Source organism: Lepisosteus oculatus, chromosome 2 (assembly GCF_040954835.1).
Source record: "Lepisosteus oculatus isolate fLepOcu1 chromosome 2, fLepOcu1.hap2, whole genome shotgun sequence".
Lineage (NCBI taxonomy): Eukaryota > Metazoa > Chordata > Actinopteri > Semionotiformes > Lepisosteidae > Lepisosteus > Lepisosteus oculatus.
The window spans coordinates 18,889,329-18,908,940 of NC_090697.1; the positions used below are offsets into that span (position 1 = coordinate 18,889,329).

At 37.6% G+C, this 19,612-nt stretch overlaps 2 protein-coding genes across 6 annotated transcripts; one reads left to right on the plus strand and one right to left on the minus strand.

Moving 5' to 3' along the window:
• Window positions 1-143: 143 nt before the first annotated feature.
• Window positions 144-14,886, minus strand: pex3 (peroxisomal biogenesis factor 3). Of its 3 annotated transcripts, none has more exons than XM_069198146.1 (12): window positions 14,856-14,886; window positions 13,617-13,748; window positions 10,246-10,327; window positions 10,093-10,136; window positions 9,445-9,566; window positions 8,369-8,435; window positions 7,949-8,003; window positions 6,004-6,154; window positions 5,277-5,347; window positions 4,827-4,949; window positions 3,025-3,121; window positions 144-2,504 (listed from the first exon to the last, which is right to left on the minus strand). In XM_069198146.1, the coding sequence occupies exons 1-12, from the start codon at window positions 14,869-14,871 to the stop codon at window positions 2,409-2,411; spliced, it is 1,056 nt and encodes a 351-aa protein (XP_069054247.1). In that variant the 5' UTR covers window positions 14,872-14,886; the 3' UTR covers window positions 144-2,408. The 3 variants fall into 3 exon arrangements, with proteins under 3 accessions (XP_069054247.1, XP_006643036.2, XP_015194627.2); XM_006642973.3 differs by lacking the exon at window positions 14,856-14,886 and adding an exon at window positions 14,106-14,191; XM_015339141.2 differs by lacking the exon at window positions 14,856-14,886 and adding an exon at window positions 13,875-13,975.
• On the plus strand, window positions 13,955-19,428 carry adat2 (adenosine deaminase tRNA specific 2). 3 transcript variants are annotated; one of them, XM_015339143.2, is made up of 7 exons: window positions 13,955-13,976; window positions 14,862-14,977; window positions 15,700-15,804; window positions 16,230-16,380; window positions 17,073-17,179; window positions 17,482-17,554; window positions 18,039-19,428. In XM_015339143.2, the coding sequence occupies exons 2-7, from the start codon at window positions 14,870-14,872 to the stop codon at window positions 18,068-18,070; spliced, it is 576 nt and encodes a 191-aa protein (XP_015194629.1). In that variant the 5' UTR covers window positions 13,955-13,976; window positions 14,862-14,869; the 3' UTR covers window positions 18,071-19,428. The 3 variants fall into 3 exon arrangements, with proteins under 3 accessions (XP_015194629.1, XP_006643026.2, XP_015194628.1); XM_006642963.3 differs by lacking the exon at window positions 13,955-13,976 and adding an exon at window positions 14,289-14,379; XM_015339142.2 differs by lacking the exon at window positions 13,955-13,976 and adding an exon at window positions 14,309-14,379 and having other exon boundaries at window positions 14,838-14,977.
• Window positions 19,429-19,612: the final 184 nt, after the last annotated feature.

A 19,612-nucleotide genomic window follows, 5' to 3' on the forward strand; every position in this document is an offset into this window, starting at 1 on the left:
AAACTCTAATCCAAATGATGGTTGTGTAGTGAATTACTATGAAATTATCAAAGCGACCTCAGAGGGTTTTTTCCCCTTTCAATCCTACAATTAAGTGTACTTTCTGGTTCATTTGGAACATTGAGCTGAATTCTGAAAAAAAAAAGTTTTAAATTAAGTATTTATTGAGAACTAGCACCAATTAAATACAAAATCAGTGAAAGGTCATACAGTTTCATTTCAGTGAAGGGTAAATGCTTTCTAATTCTTGCAAGCTGAGAATGAGGTCACTGACTATTGCCAGTCATTCTTCTACTAAGAAGTAAAATGTACTACAGATTAAAATCTGAGCTAAAACTCAGTTTGAATTAAAAACACTGGGGCTATTTATAGGGCAACATGGACTACAGTCAGAACAAAACAACAGATCCAGTTATAGCTGAGTGAATTCCTGTTTTGTTTGTATCTTTTTCTATATGCCATGTATGATAGAATATCATGCTATCATGTGGTCAACTAATGGGTACCAGGGCAAGCGAGGACAGCCAGTGTAACCTGACCTGCCTATCTTTAGGAAGGGTGAGGAAACCACAGCTCCTGTCAATTTTTATTTACAGCCCTTAGGTTTCTATTTTATTGAAGTTCCAAGACACTAAAACTTGGGATACAAAAAAAAACACGCATTAATGCGGCAGTGAGACTAATTTTCTGTTCATTTTATTTTTATCTCAGTAAAGTTTTATTCTACTGTGAATTTAAGTGACTAGAAAGGGCTGATTTAGGACAAACATTTTAAGTTGGTCCTATAGTAATCATATGTTTCTTACACCTTTTTGTACTGTTCCTGGTATGTTAGAAGACATGTTAACTTATAAGACCTACAGGATAAGTAGGTTGACAAGTTTTCACATAGTTGATAGTCAACATCATGGTTATTTAAATATCATCAATGGAAATGTATTTGCTCAATTAATAGATCTGTCACTGAATTGTCCATTAAATTAATCCAAAACAGGCTACAACTGGGTAAGGTCTCATTGCTCTTGATAATAAAATAAGACCAGTACATATGAAATAAATGTAAATAATACCAAGGTGAGTTAAGATGAACAGGTTGATTGGTCTTTTGTCATAAAAATGCCAACTTTTTCACATTACCTATCTTTGACAAGGAAACATATATTACACTATACATCTGAATACATCATCCATATAGGGTGTAATTTTACAGCAACCATATACAGTAGCTTCAAATAGCCACTGCACACCACATTTACAAATAATCACTGAAGCCACTTTAAAGAGAAACAACAGGACTAAAAAAAACATCCCAGCTCCAAAAAAATAAAAAACTGATGTCTTCTCACATAGCTGTGAATACACAGTGGCCACAACAATTAGCTGCACACCTGATGTCCAGAAACCAATGTTAAATGTATACTGTATAATAGAATCAGAGAGCAATAACCATCACTTGTATGTTATTTCTGCCTGCCTCCTTTCCCAACAAAATGCATTGTTTCTAACAAAAGAAAAACCCAAATTGGCTGAATCTAGTAATTATGATCATGGTAAAACAGAGGTCATGTTTAACACACAACGCCTTTAAACAGTTGTGGTATTACAGTAGATTTAGTACAGAAGCAGTGAGCAGATCCCCAATTAAAGAATCATGAAACTGGACCTCTGTTTCTTTGCTAGGACAGGGCAATCCAGGCTGCCCAGTTCCAAGTAGTGACACATGCATTTTAGGCCCTTTGAGGTTAAAAGAGAATCCAGGTACATAACAGGACTGGAGAACTCCTGTAGATTAATAGTCCAGCAACATCTACTGTGTGCTTGCTGTGATTTTAGAAAGGGAGACAGGAACCTAAATCCACCCTTCTGATTTACATTTAAAAGTAATTCCACATTTTCTCCATTTATACATCTGCAATAGAACACACTCTTTAAGATGCTGCTGTAAAATATTTTTTTGACTGAACTCCATCAAGTCTCTTCCTATCAACGTAAGTAAAGTCATGGGAGAAGGTACTGGAGAGGACAAGAACTGGACAGGAGCTCCCTAGCTTTCTGAATCCAGTACCCTTGTCTTCATACAAGAAGAGCAGTCTTGGCATTCCTCTTCCTTCTCCTAGAATGCTAAAGGAATGATTACATTGCAGCATCTTTTCCCAGGGAAAACAGGACACAGCACCTTCAATGCTTTAAGCAGAGAAGGCTGATGAGTACAGAGATCCTTCGTCTTGTTCCAAAGGCAGAGGATGATTTTTTTCATTCCAGAAATGGAAATTACTTTTGTTTTATAAATAAATTTCATGCGGTGCTACAGGAGGTCCTGCAATGTGTGGATCTGTCAGGAATGTAACTGCCTTTGTTGCGTCAGGTGCACATCTAAACAGCTAAGCTCTCCAAGTCCTTGTGGGGGCTTAGTTTTGGAGTTCATGTGTGGGTGTAGGTGGTGTGCTGAAAGCTTCGTAGACATTGGCAGCAAATTCCTTCACTTGCTCAATCATAAGGAGATCCTAAAAGCACAAATATAAAAGGGAAATTAGCAGTATCTCCACACAGTGCCAGTTACAAGTTTTTTGAGACAATGTCTTTTTATTAGTGTACCACCTTTTGTTTTCTGATTCTGGGATATGGGAAACACCGTAGTAGAACATGTTTTTCTGATAATGAAACACCTAATCCATTGCAGTATGAATTCGGATCCATTAAAACCAGATCCATTTTGGTGCAATTGATTTAGATCTTTGTTAATATTTTTTAATTAATGCAACGTGCAAGTATGTCGTAAATTCCACATTAGAATGATGCATCAGTAGTTACCATTAGTCCTTAGACAATCTCCTTTGAACCAATTGCTTCAGTTTTCTTAAACTCCAGATTATTAATCAGAAATGTGATTAATTTTCATACCCTACATTTGAAAAACTGCAATTGTTAAGATAATGATGATTATAAAGTATATGTCAGTCAAGCAACTATTAACATTTATTATTTTTAACATGGTGTGAAATACGTAAACAGGACATTTGTTACCTGAACAAAGTGGCTTGGTACCTCACTGCACACAGAGTGTACCTGTCCATTTATAATGGGGATGATTTTTGCCAATGGAAGACTGACGTGAGAGAGACTGCAAAACAGAGGTATTTCATAAAACGTCAGATATTCAAACGATTTCAGAAATGTAAGTGGAAAGAAATGTGGTCAAACTACTACCCTATCTTGCACCAGATATCATTAGAGGTTATTTTTAAATTTGCTTCAAAATGTATGGTTAAAAAGCACACTGGACTATTTCAGAATAAACCACTGAAAGAAGAGTGTGGCGAAACATCTGTACATTAAGAGAAAAGAGTACAACATGTAATTCTTTACGTACTGCATATAGCTGTATAATGTCTGGATGAAACTATCTAGCCCCAGTATTATAACAAACTCCATGTGATCCCTCAAGAAATGGTTAGATGAAATTTTTGAATTACAGTATTAAGCTATTAAGAACCAAACAAGATATCATTAAATGGGCTCCTTTCACTTGTAGCGCTTATGAAAGTTTTTGTTCACCAATCCAAATTCAATCTACCAGTCATTTCTTGACCATAATAATGAATATATCCCTTATTTTAAAAATGATGTTGGTGGATTAAGTCTATTTCTATCTAGAAGGTCAAGTAGAATGTAAGAAACGTTGTAAACAAGAGGAGGCCATTTGAACTATTTAGCCCATTCGTTTTTTTAACAGCTAATTTATTTCAAGATCTCAGCCATGTCTAGAAACAAACCAGGGTTTAAGCTTTAAAAACATTTAATAACAACCTTCCATAACCTGCAGAGTGAACACAAACTCCTTGCATTCTCAGTTTTAAACATACTTCCCCATGGTTTCAATGAGTGTTTTCTGATTTGTATTTATTTTACTGCTGATTCTGAAGCGGTTCACTGAGTGAATGCACTAGAGTTAAAAGCTGCTGCAACTGAAAGAAAATTGCGAGACTGAGGAACTAGCGACTCCATGTTCACGGTAGCATGCACCTGACTTTGACACAAAGAAACTGACAGAATTGCACCTCTCCCTGCTTGTCAAAGGGTGTAAAGTACAGGAGCCTCCCTAGGCAATCGTTGCTAACATTGTCAAACAGGTTTGCTCTATTCCAGGATCAGGTAGCAGATGGTTAAGGCAAACCACAAAAAACATGAAGTGCTTGCTGGTCACTCTATGGTCAGAAATGATGCCTCAAGAACCCAGAGTCAACAGGGTAAATATGAAGATACAGTGGGAGTGTTCATGCTGGTACACATGACAGTGGCATAAATAGCATACTTTCCATTAAATATGACCCAAACTGAAGTCTGGGAACAAATCAGTATAAAACTAATGTACAGATGTACAAACATTAATCCATTCCTGGTGTGCAAATTTGGTAGAGACTTATTCAAGTTACCATGTATTGATCATAGGTTGAATACATATGCAATTAACATGTTTTTGTTATGATTTGAGTGGTTTTTCTTTGCAGTGTTGCTGGCATTTAATTATTCATAGATACAATAATTCACATTGCAGTTAAAAACATGGTATTGGAAGAGGCTGAACACTTTTGCAAGGCACTACACGTGTAGAGGAAGAAGTGGCTTTCATGTGAGATTTTAACTTTTTCTCACAGCGTTCGGGAAACAGAAACTTCACCAGCTAAAACTGACATGTCAGACATGGCTCAGAACAGTTCTCTTACTCATGGTGTATCATTGTTATATTGTTATACGTAGTACATCATTAAGAACAACTCTGCCCTGCGTGCCTCGAGGTGGATCTGCCTGTTATCTGTCAGCCTGACCTGTCTGCTGTGCTGCTCCGGGCCGGATCTCCCTGTGGTGGTCTGAAGAACTCCGCCATGTTGTCCAGAAGACGACTAAACCCTCGGCTCAGACAGGTGCCCAGAACAGTGCTGAAGTCTGGACTAGGAAGACACAGGAACAAGCAAAAAACTGCTTTAACTGCTTTTTAATAGGAATTAATATGGCAGAGATCAGGCTCAACACACACATACATTAGGACCAGTACAATCTTTCCCTCCAATCTGTGTAAAGAGGTGACAAGGTTCAAATTTTCTGTTCTGCCTTTTTTTTAGAAACCTTTCTTTAGGCACAGATTAAAACCTTATATCTCTGATCTCGAGCAACAGAGACACAAACAGTCATTACTCATTAAGAAAGGATGTGTTACAGTTCTACATCCTCTGCAGTCAAGGACAGCTTTTGAAACTGACTGAATTTACTACACTTACTTTTCCAACATGTCTCTGGTTTCATTTAGCAGCTTTAGCGTTGCAACGTCCTTCTCCGTTAAACCACAGGCCTGCAAGTACAACCCAATGGATTAGATTTTCATAGTTATTGTGAAGCAACTTCAAAACCATCCTCAAGGTTAAGTTGTTATAATTGAACACTGATGCGCAGGCATGAAAACAAGGGCCACTAATTGTTAACTTAGTGCATAAATGCGTGCAAATGTAAGTTGCTTTAAATAAAAACATAATTAATTAGTAATAAAGCTATTCTTCCCCTGTGTTGTTTTGTTTTGCAAGACACTGGAATTGCAGAAGACTGCTAGGACAGAGCCTTATAAGGCAGCAGCAGGAGTGACCAAGACCTGCTTAATGCTCACGTTCATTATACTCAAAGTCAAATCAGTGGACTTCTTCTTCATTTAGGAGGGATTTTGACTGAGAGTTTAGCTATTAACCCACAGATGGCGGCTTCTCATCACTGGCTCCTCAGCCAAGCACAGACACCAAATGTCTGTGGTAACACAGACACACAAACCACTGACACACAGGGAAACACAAACCAGAGAACGCAACTATAAACTATGTGGAAGTGGAAGAACCTCTTTATGCAACATCAGTTAGCTACTATTTACCAAACTGGGAAGATGGGCAAACAGGCCTCCTCTTGTTTTTTTAAATTTTTGTTATGATCTTATAACCTTTAATGAGCCAGTAAACACTTAACCTGTGAAGCCAATGTGTTCTCCTCATCCGGCATCATATACCAGGAGAGAGGCCGCTGGTGCCCAGTTATGTTGCCTCCTTCGACGAGGGCTCTGATCTGGTTAATGTGCTGCTCCAGCTCCTGAAGAGACAGGCTCTGTTTCAAAGAAACCCTAAAATAAAACACAAAGACACAGAAAATGGCTATGAACAAAGCATGGCATAGAAATAAACTCATTATTTCTTTTACAGGATGAAATCAACTCCATTTCCACTTTTTACATGACTGGGGGAAAGTCCCAGCCGAGGAGCAACACTTGCACTTCCCAGCTTGATTAACTCCAGAGTAACTTTGGAACACAGAATACTCTGCTGCTGAGGGTGTTCCTAATAATAGACTTTGGTAAATTAACTTCACAGTAAATCATGAATACCAACATATTAAGGGATAAACATTCAACAATGACTGAGGTATTCCTAGAAAGGTCATTAGCTAGTCTCCATAGGAATGGACCACAGCACACAGGAACCAAAAGAAGAGAAAGGCAAGAAGACAATGAGATAGAAGGAAGTGAGGCCAGGAAGTGAAGTGAGATTTCCTACAGTATATTGTAGAATACTGAGGCTAAAAATGTCTCACGTATTTTAGCGATGAACTGCTAGAACAGTGAAATTTGTTCCCATTCACTTACGGGCATCTGTGTTTTGGAGAAGGAGATTTAATCCTGGGTAGGATCCATTTTTATTAGGATGCATTTTTTTCCCTTTTTGGCCTCTTAAATTGTTTTATAATATATTTAGATTACAGGAATGTTCTGGTCTAAAATAAGTTAAACCCACTGTGCATATCTGTATGTAGTGTGTGTTGCATAGTTGTATTTATTTTTTGGTTAACAAATATTTGTTTTGTCTACATTTTCGTCAGATTATTAATTTATTGTATAGCTGTGGTGAAGAATAAAGGAAAACAAGTGTCATGTAACACTGAGTTACTTTCTGCCCTGTATATTTGTTACCACTACTCTACGTTTCCAATAACATGAAGAGCAAACCTCTTTTCCAAACATAATAAAAATGAGTCAGAACAAGGGCAATTGACAAAGAAATTATCTGAGACAGTAAATGCAATATGTGAAGGGCTGATTATTATAGACACATAGATATTAAAGTGGTCTTGTGTAAATAGCATTATAATGACACTCTGGCAGAGAACCAGGAGACATCACATTGCTTATGTTAACAACATATTTGTGAGCATTTGACTGGAACAGATGCCTCAAACTATATTTACTTCCAGGAACTGAGTAGGATTATTCCCAATGGAGAAAACCTGCACTACTTCCTCACATTGTGTTAAATGTTTTTTCAAACAATGTTTGCTTCCAAAAAATAAGCTTCATCATAATCTGTAGGCCAAATACACTAGTCTCCAAATTCTACCTAATGAGGAAAATTACAGCTGTACTTTTTCGATGGCCAAGTAAAAACTGTAGATGGAAAGAGAAAGAAATAACTTGAAAAACAATTAATGACTAATATTTTTCTTTTTGCTGATATCCACTTTGCTCTCATGACTAAATATTAAGAGCAGTTGGTCTTGCTTATTCTTTATTATAATTGACATGATGCCTTATCAAAGCTGACTTATAATCTACATGTATAAACTGCAAAATGGTAACAGTACAAACCTACATAATGGATAGTGATATAAATAAGTAAATCATGTGATGCAATAATACCTCATGATATAATGATCAAAACAAGGTACAACATCATTAAAATACAAGGCTCTAAAATATAAACTACTCCTTATAAAACAAGATTTAAAAGTTAAGAGTAGTTTCACAGATGCAGATGTGGGACTACATAATATTAATGTAGATAAGAACATTAATGACTAAGGCTCATGTTAAAGTGAAACCAGTCTTCCCCTCATGCCTGTTAACAAGGAATGCAGTCAGACTTACCCTCCTAGCACTTCCTGTACAGCTTGCTTCACCACAGTTATCAGTTCATGTAACCCTTCAGAGAAGATAAAGGAGAACAGAAATCAGAAGTGTGTATTATATGATTAGAAACAAGATAAAAGCAATTCTCATGGTGCCCCTTTAAGTGTCACGGGGCACCGTTCCCAGGAAAGGCAAAGTGGTGAGGAGAACCTGGTTTAATCATAAAATCATATACACACAACAGAATATATACGCTTATATACAGAATACTAGGTACTCTGTGGAGAAAGGAAAGCCATATTGTCATGTTAACTAAAGACTTGAGACATTTCAGACAGACTGGAATCTCAAATTCAAATTCAAATGCAGAGGACAAAATTAAGCACGTAAGAAACCTTCTGGCAACCCACTTCTTTAAAAAGGGCACTGCTCACTTACCATCCCCTAAGAGGTGCTGAATGCTGGAAAGATACTGCTGCTGAACATCAGGGGGGGCCAAAGGGGTCTGGAATTGAGAGGTGTGATGATTTATACCTCTGTCACATAGGTCACAGGCTACAGCCAGGGCTGTAGGGTCACATTTTGTGTGTGAACAGCATTACCCAGAACCAGCACAGCACAAAGCAAGATGTTATCAAACCCCATTCTGGGTGTTACTTGTTTTCAGTAGTTTATTTTTGTCATGCATCATCCCTTTAAACATGCCTCTGGCCAAATCTGTTTTGCAGTTAAGAACATTTTAATAAAAATGGCTCATTCCATAACAGGGCGAGCAGCTTTACAATTGACACCTCAGCTTCTAAGTGTTTTGTCACATCGCTCCCTCAAGCACAAGATACTGATCACTACCAGAGTGTGTTAGATTTGTTTCCACCCTGAATGAGAAATGTCTTCTCAAAAGAATGAAAAATGTACATAATAATCGCAACTTCAGTTTTTATAATAATAATAATAATAATGTGTCCGAATAATTACATTAGATCTACAATGCAGTGGGAAAGAATAAACTATTTATTATTTTACATTCTGTAAACACTACTTAATAAACTGCTACAATGGTAGAATACCTGCAATACGCTGATTGCATTGTTGCTTTTTTTAATTCTTGTTGCTCTTCCTAGATGTGTCAACAGACCTGACACTACAAAAATAGCGTTATAAGTGTGATGCATGCAGCTTGGCACCCCTGCTGGGATCTGATCAGACCTTTCATAGGCATCTGGCTTCAGGACCACTGAGTGTCACTTTGCCAGACAGTAAAGAATCATGCAGCCTCCCTCCACAGGTAGGTTTAATGCTATACAGGTCTAAAGGGGATAACATTGCATTATGTAACAGGTTCAGTGATAAACAAGCCCTCTCATCCAAGCATATTACACAGTATGTGGGGTTGAGAAACATCTGTAGCAACACAAATTTGTGAAAGGGTACCAAAGGACAAATCAATCCAGTGCTGTGTTCTCGACATGCCTTAGGTCCATACCGGAGGCTCTGCTTCACAAAAGAATACCTACCGTTCCATTCTTGCTGACAGAGTTATCTAGGTATATGTAACCCCCAATGATGTTGAGCTGAACTCGTAGAAGAATAACCAGCATGCAGGTGCTGTAAACGGCTACTATGCTTCTAGCGAAACCTGGCAGAGAGTGGGAAAAGGAAATTAACCCCAGACTGTCAAACTCAATCGGGGAATAAGTGTCATTTCAGATTTTAAGGAATCGAAGGCAGACAGAAAAAAACCCTTCTAGTGCTGTAGGCTACAGCACGCCTGCTCAGTACAGCCAACGACAAGCCCAGTCATTCAGCCTCAGTGCTTAGCTGAGGAGCTCATGGTGTGAAGCTACCATCTGTGGCATTATAACCGAACAATTCTAATTCAGAACCCCCCTTAAAAAGTCATTCAACATTCCTTAACTTTGTACTAATAACAACAAAAGCTACAATTTAAAGTAAAATCTTCTGTATGTTACTGTCCACACCCCAACCTGTTTTACCAAGATGGGCCAAACAGAGTCCTCTCATGTAATGTAGCATTAGCATTCTTCAGAAACAGAATATGTAACTCTTTGTACAATCGTGTAGGAGCAGTAAAATTCAGTAATTGTACAATACTTACAACATAATAATAATACCCAGTATTAAATAGAAAGAATGGAACTTACTGATTATCTTCAGATCTTCCCAGATTTCTAACTTATTTGCTGGCCTAAAACAGAAAACAATAGCTTTTTATCATCTGCATGACAAGAACATTGTCAGCCCTGTTATGCGCTTTACTCATTTTTAAACAAAATGACACATCTTGAATTACTCACTTGTTCTTTAGCAAAGCTGTGAGGCTTTCTGAATGCAGGTGTTGTATAATGGCATCTCTTAGAGTTGGGAGCATTGATAACACTGACAACAAAAAAAGACAAAGCAATATGGTAACAACGTGGAAAGCAAATGTATTTTCCTGGGAAAAATCTTATGCCAAATTTCCCAGGGTCACAAACCTTGGCTAGACTAATATTCCTCTTAAAAATATACATAGTAATAATTCTTATATAGTGCTTTCAATATAAAAAAATTACAAATCACATCAAGAACATAAGAACATAATGATCCAAGAATCTCATCCAGTTGTTTCTTGAAAAAAAAAAAAAAAAGTATTGACTTCAACCACATGGCTGGATAACCATGTTACCATACTCCAAAAACCCTGGATGTAAAGAACTGCTTGTTGTTATTAGTTTTAAATGCACTTTCATGCAGTTACCACTTATGTCTTCCAGTCCATGTTTCACTGCTCTTTCAGAAAACAAAATCCACTGAGTTGACTTTTGTCAGTGCCTTTGAGGATTTTGAATAATTGTTGATACTCCCCTAGTCTTTTCTGTGCTAGTGTGGTGTATTTCCTTAAGCCCTGGAACGTACCTAGTTGCTCTTCTCTGGACGGATTCCAGAGCAGCTATATCTTTTCTACAGCATGGTGACAAAAAAATGTACACAATATTCTAAATGTAGGCTTACTAGTGTGTACAGAATATGGGGTACTTGCCCTACTGGTGTGTTAACACAGTTTAGACATTAAGTTTAGGATGGAGGGACTGTGGAAGCCTAGATAAAATTTAGCCAGAGCATCAGGGCGAGCAACTCTAGTCTTATGAACATCTTTAATGTTTCAAGGATGGCACATACTGTACAACAGCACAGTGTCCCCTGTCCCCTTACCAGAGCGCTGCAAATTCTGGTCAACAGGGAGGTGAGAGTGCCATCTAGTGGCCCACCCACAGCACTTAGAGCAGTAACCTGCTGTACAACCTACTGTGGTCAGCTTTAGAGCTGAGGTTCCCAGCTCTGCCTGGGGAACACTCTCTCTTCTTGTTTCTACTACATTCCAGTCCTTAATCATAGTGTCCCTGCTTGAGGAATTCTGGACCAGCGACACAGATAATAATGGATCAAAATCCGTGACAGTACAGGTCAGAAGATGAGCACCATTCCCGGTAAAGCACTACTCTGGAGGCACTGATTTATTTATAAATTTGCTTTCAAATCTTTTTAAAGGCCACATAGGATTGGGAATTGATACCAGTGCAGCACCAGTTCCTGGGTTTCACAACTGCCTGCTTTCCGGTGCGTTATCTGAGAGGAGCCAACTAAAGAAGGAAATGCAGCTAACCGTGAGAGTGGCTGCTGATCAGAAACTGACTGCATGTTAAGTGCTGTTTCGACAGAAATAAGGCTCAGCAAGGTGAGGAGAGGCAGCTTAACATTCTGTCTGCTGAAGATACTGCAGATACTCAGCACTGGAGATGTCGAGCTCAGATGGAATGAAAGCCCTGACTTTGAAGTCTTTCAGCCTGGTTCTGAGTAAGCCTGGCCGTGCTTAGCTTCTGAGATCAGGCTAGAAGTTTGTAACTCTGCTGTTATGCGCGTCAGTTAGTCTTCGTAATTTGAATGCACAGCAATTGAGAACGTGTGCTTTGATCAGGTTTGTACGTTAATTGGTTCAGCTGAGGCACTGTGGTTGTTGAGAACTACAAGGACACATTGTAGATAAGGATGCATTGGGATATTCATTTTTTTCATTTATGTTTACTACACTACCTAACCAAACAAATCACCTGCTTAAGTGGTCAAAACAAATTTGTCCTATGTTCACCACAGCTCAATACACTGTGAGCAAGTACAAGCAGTACAAGCATGGGTAGTTCCCATGGAGTTGAGAATTGCTAACATAGGGCCCATTGTTTAAAAACAGAACCAAGTAATTACAGACCAATAAGTCTGACCTTTATTGCATATGAAGTTAGTTAAAAAAAATCTTACTAAATTAGACAACCACTTACATGGGAAAATAATTACAGATAGTCTAGAAAATTAGTTTTTTCTTTGCTAACTCGTTAGAGATAGTTGAATAATGAACAAAAGTAATCTACACACACAGAGAATATCATAGAATATTTATGCTGTCAGGTTTTTTATCCATAAGTTACCCATTAATGTTTAATTTTCAAATTATAGGTAGTAGGCATTCTGTGAAATGTGTGTATTTGCATTGAGAACTGGTTAATAGAAAACAGAGAGGGAGTAAATGATAGGGAGTAAAGGCTAAAATTGGGGTGATGCAATTATAACACTATAGGGTCTGTACTAGGAATACAGCTCTTCCAAAGTTATATCATCTATCTAGTTTCTGTATAGTGAGTAAACTGATCAGGTTTGCAGATGCAACCAAAGTAGTACGGTTTGCAAATACTAGATAAGCAAATATAATTAAAATAAGATTCAGATAAAAAACAAAACTGGGCAAATATCTGGCAGGTGATATATAATGTAGACAAGTGCAGAATACTACCTGCGCATAGTAAAAATCTCAACTCGAAATACAAAAAGAGAAATGCTGAGTTAGAAGAGATTACTTCTGGCAGAAGACTGAAGTGTTTATGTAGACATCAATTACATCATCTAGGTAAGCGATAAAAAAGCATCAAAATATAAGAATAAATAATTAAAAGTAGGATTTGAATCAAAGCATGTTATGTTAAAACTACACAATGAACTAGTAAGGCTTAATTTTGAATATTATGTACAGTTTTGGTCAAGACATTACAAAAGAGATACTGCTGCTCTTGAATCCGTCCAGAGAAGAGCAACCAGATCCATTCTGGGGCTTACGGGAGTGTCCTACACTGACAGACTAAAAGAGCTTAACTTTTTTAGTCTTGAGCAGAAAAGACTACAAGGGGACTTGATCCTAGTACTCAGTCGCCAAATCACTGACAAAGCAACCCCAGTGGATTTCTTCAGAATCAACAAACAGACGGCACAAGTGGAAACTACGAGGAAGTATAAAACAAAAAACAGGAGGCACTTTTCCCCCAAAAGGTTGATGGAAACAAGCTAGCCAACCACACTGTTGAAGCTATTACCCCGGCTTCTTTCAAGAAATGGGTGGATATTATCCTCAGTTCAATCTCTCACCATACTGGCTGGAAGGGGCAAATGGCTTCCTTTCACTGGTAACCTTTCTTGTGTTATTTCTGTATACTATTGATACATATTAGATATTATTATATATTCAAATTTGAAGAAAAAAACGTTGAAGGATAACTGTGTGTAGCAGAGACACGGGATATTAGAATTAAGCTTAATCTTTGCTTATGTTTCTGGTGATGTGATGCAGGCATGTTGACGTTACCTGTCATGTTACACGTTCTTTGGTTACTTTCGAAGTGATACTGACGTCGGGCTTGCGCAATGTACTCTGCTGCTTCTCTCTCCTGAATTTCTCTGATTTTCCTCTGCGCATATTTACCCAGTAGGTAAACCCCTTCGAAAAAGAGAAAGAAAATAAATTAAATTGTACTGTATGTTATTGTCATCACTTAACTGACTTTATCACTGTTACTGTAACCTATATAATACAGATTTAACAGTACGCTAATGTAATACTTGCTTTTCCATCTTTGCAATTCACAACAGGCTTTGTCGACACCTGAAGAGCAAACTACTGTTGTCACCTCAGCAGGCATGACTTCTCGACACCTTCAGATACGGGGTGCTACATTATGATCAACTTTATGGGATACTAAGTACCTTTACCCTCGATATTACTGACGCTGCTAGTGGCGTAATGTGAATGACTAAAATGCAAATTTAAGACAACACGATACATGAAAATATTTACCTCCGACTAAAGCCCCTGCAAATATAAATTTTCTTTTATGACGTTTAAGGAAACTCCACGTGGACATAAACATTTCCTCCGACTTGAGGCAGATGCCAGACTACAGGTTTTTTCCGCGTTGACAGATTTATTTTCACAATCGTACATGAGAACTAGATAAGCTAAACACCGCTTACAACGCTCTGTACATCGGTGATCATCTAGCAATGCCTGCCCCACAAACAGTATCTACCCCCTGTGAAACTGCGACGAAACACAGGGTTCCGGTTTTATAGTAAGTAATGTGTAATGTGAAATACTGTTTCTCTCTTGGTTTTCATTTTTCTCCAATATACAGTTGAATGGTTCATTTACCACACTTCAAACACTTCGAGTTTATTAAAGTTTGACGTGTTAAATACATCTAAATGTATTATATATAAAGAAAAGTGTGTTAAAATTACGTGATTTCGTTTTAGTCGGTCGAAGTACTAACTGAATAAAACCTTTAAATATTTTCACCGTGCTTTTAAAATTGTTTTAGGTAAATCTGTTTTTAATAACAAACGTTAAACAACAACAGAGAGTCACTTTTATCAAATCTTGATAAAAACTGGATGCGTTTATCTCCTCACATTATACAGTATTAGTCTTTGGAGCCATTGACATGCCTTGTGTTTGATGTGTACTTCCAACTCACAGTTTTAACCCATTTAAGATTATTTCTACTCGATATTTTGTTAACCTTTTCAGAGTTTTTGTGTGTCAAACCTTTAGGGTAATCCATGATGGGGACGGAATATGAAGAAAGTTTTCCGGGCGAGAAAAGTACTAACCACTTTCAGCCCTCTTCGGAAGAAATACAGGGCTGGATGCAGAGAGCTTTCGATATGGTAAGAACGGTATTTATAGTACAGTATGCTCGCAATGCGTGTTTATCTGTTGTCTAAATAACTACTCAAACATCAATGGGCATAGTGTGAAAATATTTAATGTAATGTGATACAGCATGTTTGCTTTCTACAGTATAGTTTGTGCAATTTGATTTTTTCCTGGAACAAATTGTCTGTAAGAGATGGATTATTCCCTATCACTGTAGCCAAGAATGAAACAATAGAAGTCTGTATTTTTGTCTGAATTGGGGCAAGATGAACTGGTAGCAAGGAAAAAACAAACAAACTTTATAGCTCTTTCAATTTATAGCTCAAGATTTAAATTAATTGGAAACAATATCCAGGGTGGCTCTGTGGTTAGCATTGCTGCCCTGCAGTTCTAGGACCCCGGGCTCCTTGCTAGACCTGGAGTTCTCCCCTTGTTACTGTGAGTTTTCTTTCTGGTGCTCCAGTTTCCTCTCACAGACAAAGACCTACCCATAGATTAATTGGCTTCTGGCACAGTTGGCCCACGATATGAGTGTGTGTGTGTGTGTGTGTGTGTGTGTGTGTGTGTGTGTGTGTGTGCCTGGTGTCCTTGTCCTGGAGGTGTTCTTCCTTGTACCCACTGCCTACCAGGATAGGCTCTGGCTCCCTCACAACCCTGAATTGGACAACGCATTTAGAAAATGGATTGATGGATGGAAACAAGACCCTGACCCTTTGTTTTTGCAATTTTCCAGTCTAAAGAAGCCTTAGAGAATGGAGAGGTGCCTGTGGGATGTCTCATGGTGTACAACAATGAGATTTTGGGAAAAGGGAGAAATGAAGTCAACGAAACAAAAAACGTAAGTTCCACTTCCCATCCTCTAGGCTCATCCAGGCATTGATGCACATAATTTAAAAGTACTAGAGTGGAGAAGACAACTTGTCTGCTGTAGGATTATTTGTACTTGTAGCTCTTCACTGAGGATCAGTTTTTTTGTACTGCTGTTTTATGTCGTAAGAAAAATCATAGTTCTATTTCAGTGATATGCCTGTATATTCAGAAAATGGCAAATGGAAGTCATATGAGATTGGCGTAGGAACTCTGTGAGGCTCAAAGCTGAAATCTCCTGTGTTACTGGACTGGGATTTACATACATTTTGCCAGTGCGTCCAGTTAACATACACCTGTTAACATGAGAAAAGAAAGTTAATTAACTATTTGAAACTTAGAAACAAGATAGGGCTCTAGTAGTCCATTCACCTGTTTTTCCTTTGTGTGTTGCAGGCAACACGGCATGCAGAGATGGTAGCGTTGGACCAGGTACTGGAGTGGTGTCGTGACAATGGCAGGGATTCCAGAGAGGTGTTGGACCAGACTGTCCTGTATGTCACTGTGGAGCCGTGCATTATGTGTGCGGGAGCACTTCGTTTATTGAGTATCCTGCCCGACGCCTTTGAGTAACTCTTAAGTCTAGTCCAATCCAGACTGTTGTGATACACATCCCGCAAAATGCAAAAATTTACCACAATGATCCGGCTTAAAGTGAAACTGCTGATCCTTTATTCAAACAAAGGGATGGCTTCCTTTACTATTTAAGAATCCCTGCAAAAGTTATTCTCTGAGGACTATTATTTGTTATATCATTATTAAAGGAAGAAGAAAATCAAGTGTACTGAATGAAACTGTTTAGCGTTATGCTACATTATTAAGTTTATACGATATATTAAAACATTTGTGACTGCCTATAGACAGGTTATATTTTGCAGACATGCAGGAATTATCACATGAATTAAAGAAACTCATCTATAATATTACTGGTGGGAGACCAATTTACTTTTTTTGCAAGATTAGATGTTAAAAAAGGGTAGGAATTGCAGACCTTCAGTATTCCTTAATTTCACAAGTGGCACAACACCTAGTAAATTATACAGCAAATGGGAGATTTAAGAATACTTTTTTTTAGAGGGATTTGATAAGATTTAACTATAGTAGTTGTGTATACTAGTTGTGATAATACAGAAGAAAAAATAAAAGAGAAAATACATCATTTCTTAATTAAATTGTTAATATAGAGAATACAGACATTTTTGTTCCAGAAAAGTTTTAATGGCCTTAACATTTTAACAGAAATCCCACTAGTGGTTTATGGTTGCAAAAATGAGAGGTTTGGTGGCTGTGGGTCAGTGCTCAACATCCCTGAAGATGAATTACCACACACTGGAACACCATATAAGGTACAGTAGTCCATTTCCATTTTAATCTGGACTAAAAGTCCGATGGTCAATGATCTGGTATAAGAAATCTTTTTTGTCTGTGAATAATTTAATTTCAGTTATGATATGCTAAAACCAAAGGCAGTGGTTTCTGTGTTGCATAAAAATAGGAAAACCAGAAAAAGTATGAGTACAATGTGTCCATTTATAAGTAATATACTATATAGATACAATTTATATGGTTGTATAAATATTCTTGCTTATTTGTATATTTGATTCAAAGTTATAGCCTTGCCTTAATTAAAAGAACTGTTTATTCTCAGTGTATTTCAGGATACAGAGCAGAGGAAGCTGTGGAAATGTTAAAAACATTTTACAAACAAGAAAACCCAAACGGTAAGAGGCCAGAACTGCAGAATCATTGTGCCAGTGTGTACAGGGGACTAAAGTTGTGTAATTCCCTCAAATCCTGGTCCTACAGTCCTTTAGATGTTATAAATTCTGACATTGTTCTCCCTCAGTGACTAAAGTTTCCCAGTCATCTTGAGAATCAATAATTAAATTAAATTAATTGAAACCAGAAAACATGTACCTATGCTGGACCAGAAATGGAAACGCCCAGCGTCATCATTTATCAGTTTAAAAGCAAATTCTCTTCAAGCAACTGTGAAATCTGTGATTTCTAAGAAAGTTTATGTTCTTGTGTACCTCTTGTACTGTGCTCATCCAACATAGCCGATAACAGAGAATTGATTTTTCTTACTTCACTCGCTGACTTATCAGCTGTGTCTGTAATGTTTATATTAAAAGGCATACATTATATCAGTGATTTGTAGAAACAGAGCTTCAGATACCCTTGTTTTTATTCATCTGTCTGCAGCTCCTAAATCTAAAGTCAGAAAGAAGGACTAAGTGAAGAATGAAGAAATACAGATGTACATCAGTGGGTCCATGTGCAGTTTCTCCAGCTGAGGGCTTCAGTCATTCAGCAGTGGGACGTTTGTGAGATAAAACAGAGCTTGAGCAAAAAAGATAATGTTTTTGTTAGTACTGACATTTTTTAAACTGTATTGTGTACAACAATTTTTTTTAACCATTAACAACATTGATACTGTTAACATTCATTGAATATTTATTGAAATTTGCATCCTCTCTTCCGATTAATAATTGCTCCACAGAATCACAATTGAATAGAATGTTTAGTTCACCCACAACTTGTATTATGGAGAATCAAGAAGGGTCAGATGACTGATAGTTCTTAGGTAAGGAGTCTGAATATACAATGTCTTTGAAATCTCAGATGTATATTGGCTTCATTTGGATCATTTTAATCATCAATCCATTTTCTAACCACATTATCCAATAAAAGGTGATGGATCTCTGCAGGAAACAGGCACAAGGAAGAATGCACCATGGACTGAAGGCCAGTCCATCACAGGACACAGACCCAAACACACACAGGACCAGTTTTCCCAGAAGCCAGTTATCCCACCAGTGTGTCTGTGGACTGTGAAAGGAGACTGGAGCACCCAGAGGAAACCTACACAAACACAGAGAACATACAAACTGTACACAGATCACACCCCAGGAATTGAACCCAGGGTCCCAGTGCCGCCAGGCAGCAGGCCTGACCACTGTGCCAACATGTCACCCTATTGTAATCATTTTAATTGAAAAATTTCAATTACATTTCAATTTCAAAGATATCTTGCTTGTATAAAAGCCTGGAGTGCATGGAGGAACATAGTAGTGTTTCTCACTGAGCCACTTTCTTTGCTTAAACCAGCCATGATTAAGCTGCGAGTCTGTTTTTTTGTTTATGTGATATATTCTTTTTTCAATCTCAGAGCAAGTGTGGTCAGAGTTTAGTTTGGTTCTAATCTCTGCATTAATCCCTTCTTTTTGAAGTCTCTTGCATAAGGTGCTAGTTTATAACCAGTCCTTCCATTTCCTTCATCACCTAATGTTACCCGAAGTGGGAAACTCAACCAATTTAGAGATCTTTGAGCTAATCATTAGCACTTGTGCTTTGTAGGTAGACAGTGATTAACAGTGCATCTTTATTGCTCAGGACCAAAGGTTACTATAATACTATGTACTATGTACTGCACTGAACTTGTGTCATAGCATGTCTGCAGAAAATGTATCTTACGTATCATTTTTGTATGTGAATATTAATTCTTCCTTTTGATAAAGAACAAAATGATGAATTCCATAATATTTAGTATTTACAGGATGTTAATTTGCAATAAAAACATTTGAAGCATTAATCATTAATTTATTTTGTGTACAACCTCTTCAGTGGCAATCATTTTAGGAAAAAAAGACTAATCAAATGCCAGAATAAAATGATGAGAAGAAAATCAGCTTGCAAAATCTGTATACTTTACTTTTCTAAAGCCATAAACAAATTGTTTCTCTTAATACTATAGGATCTTCACCTATTTCACATGA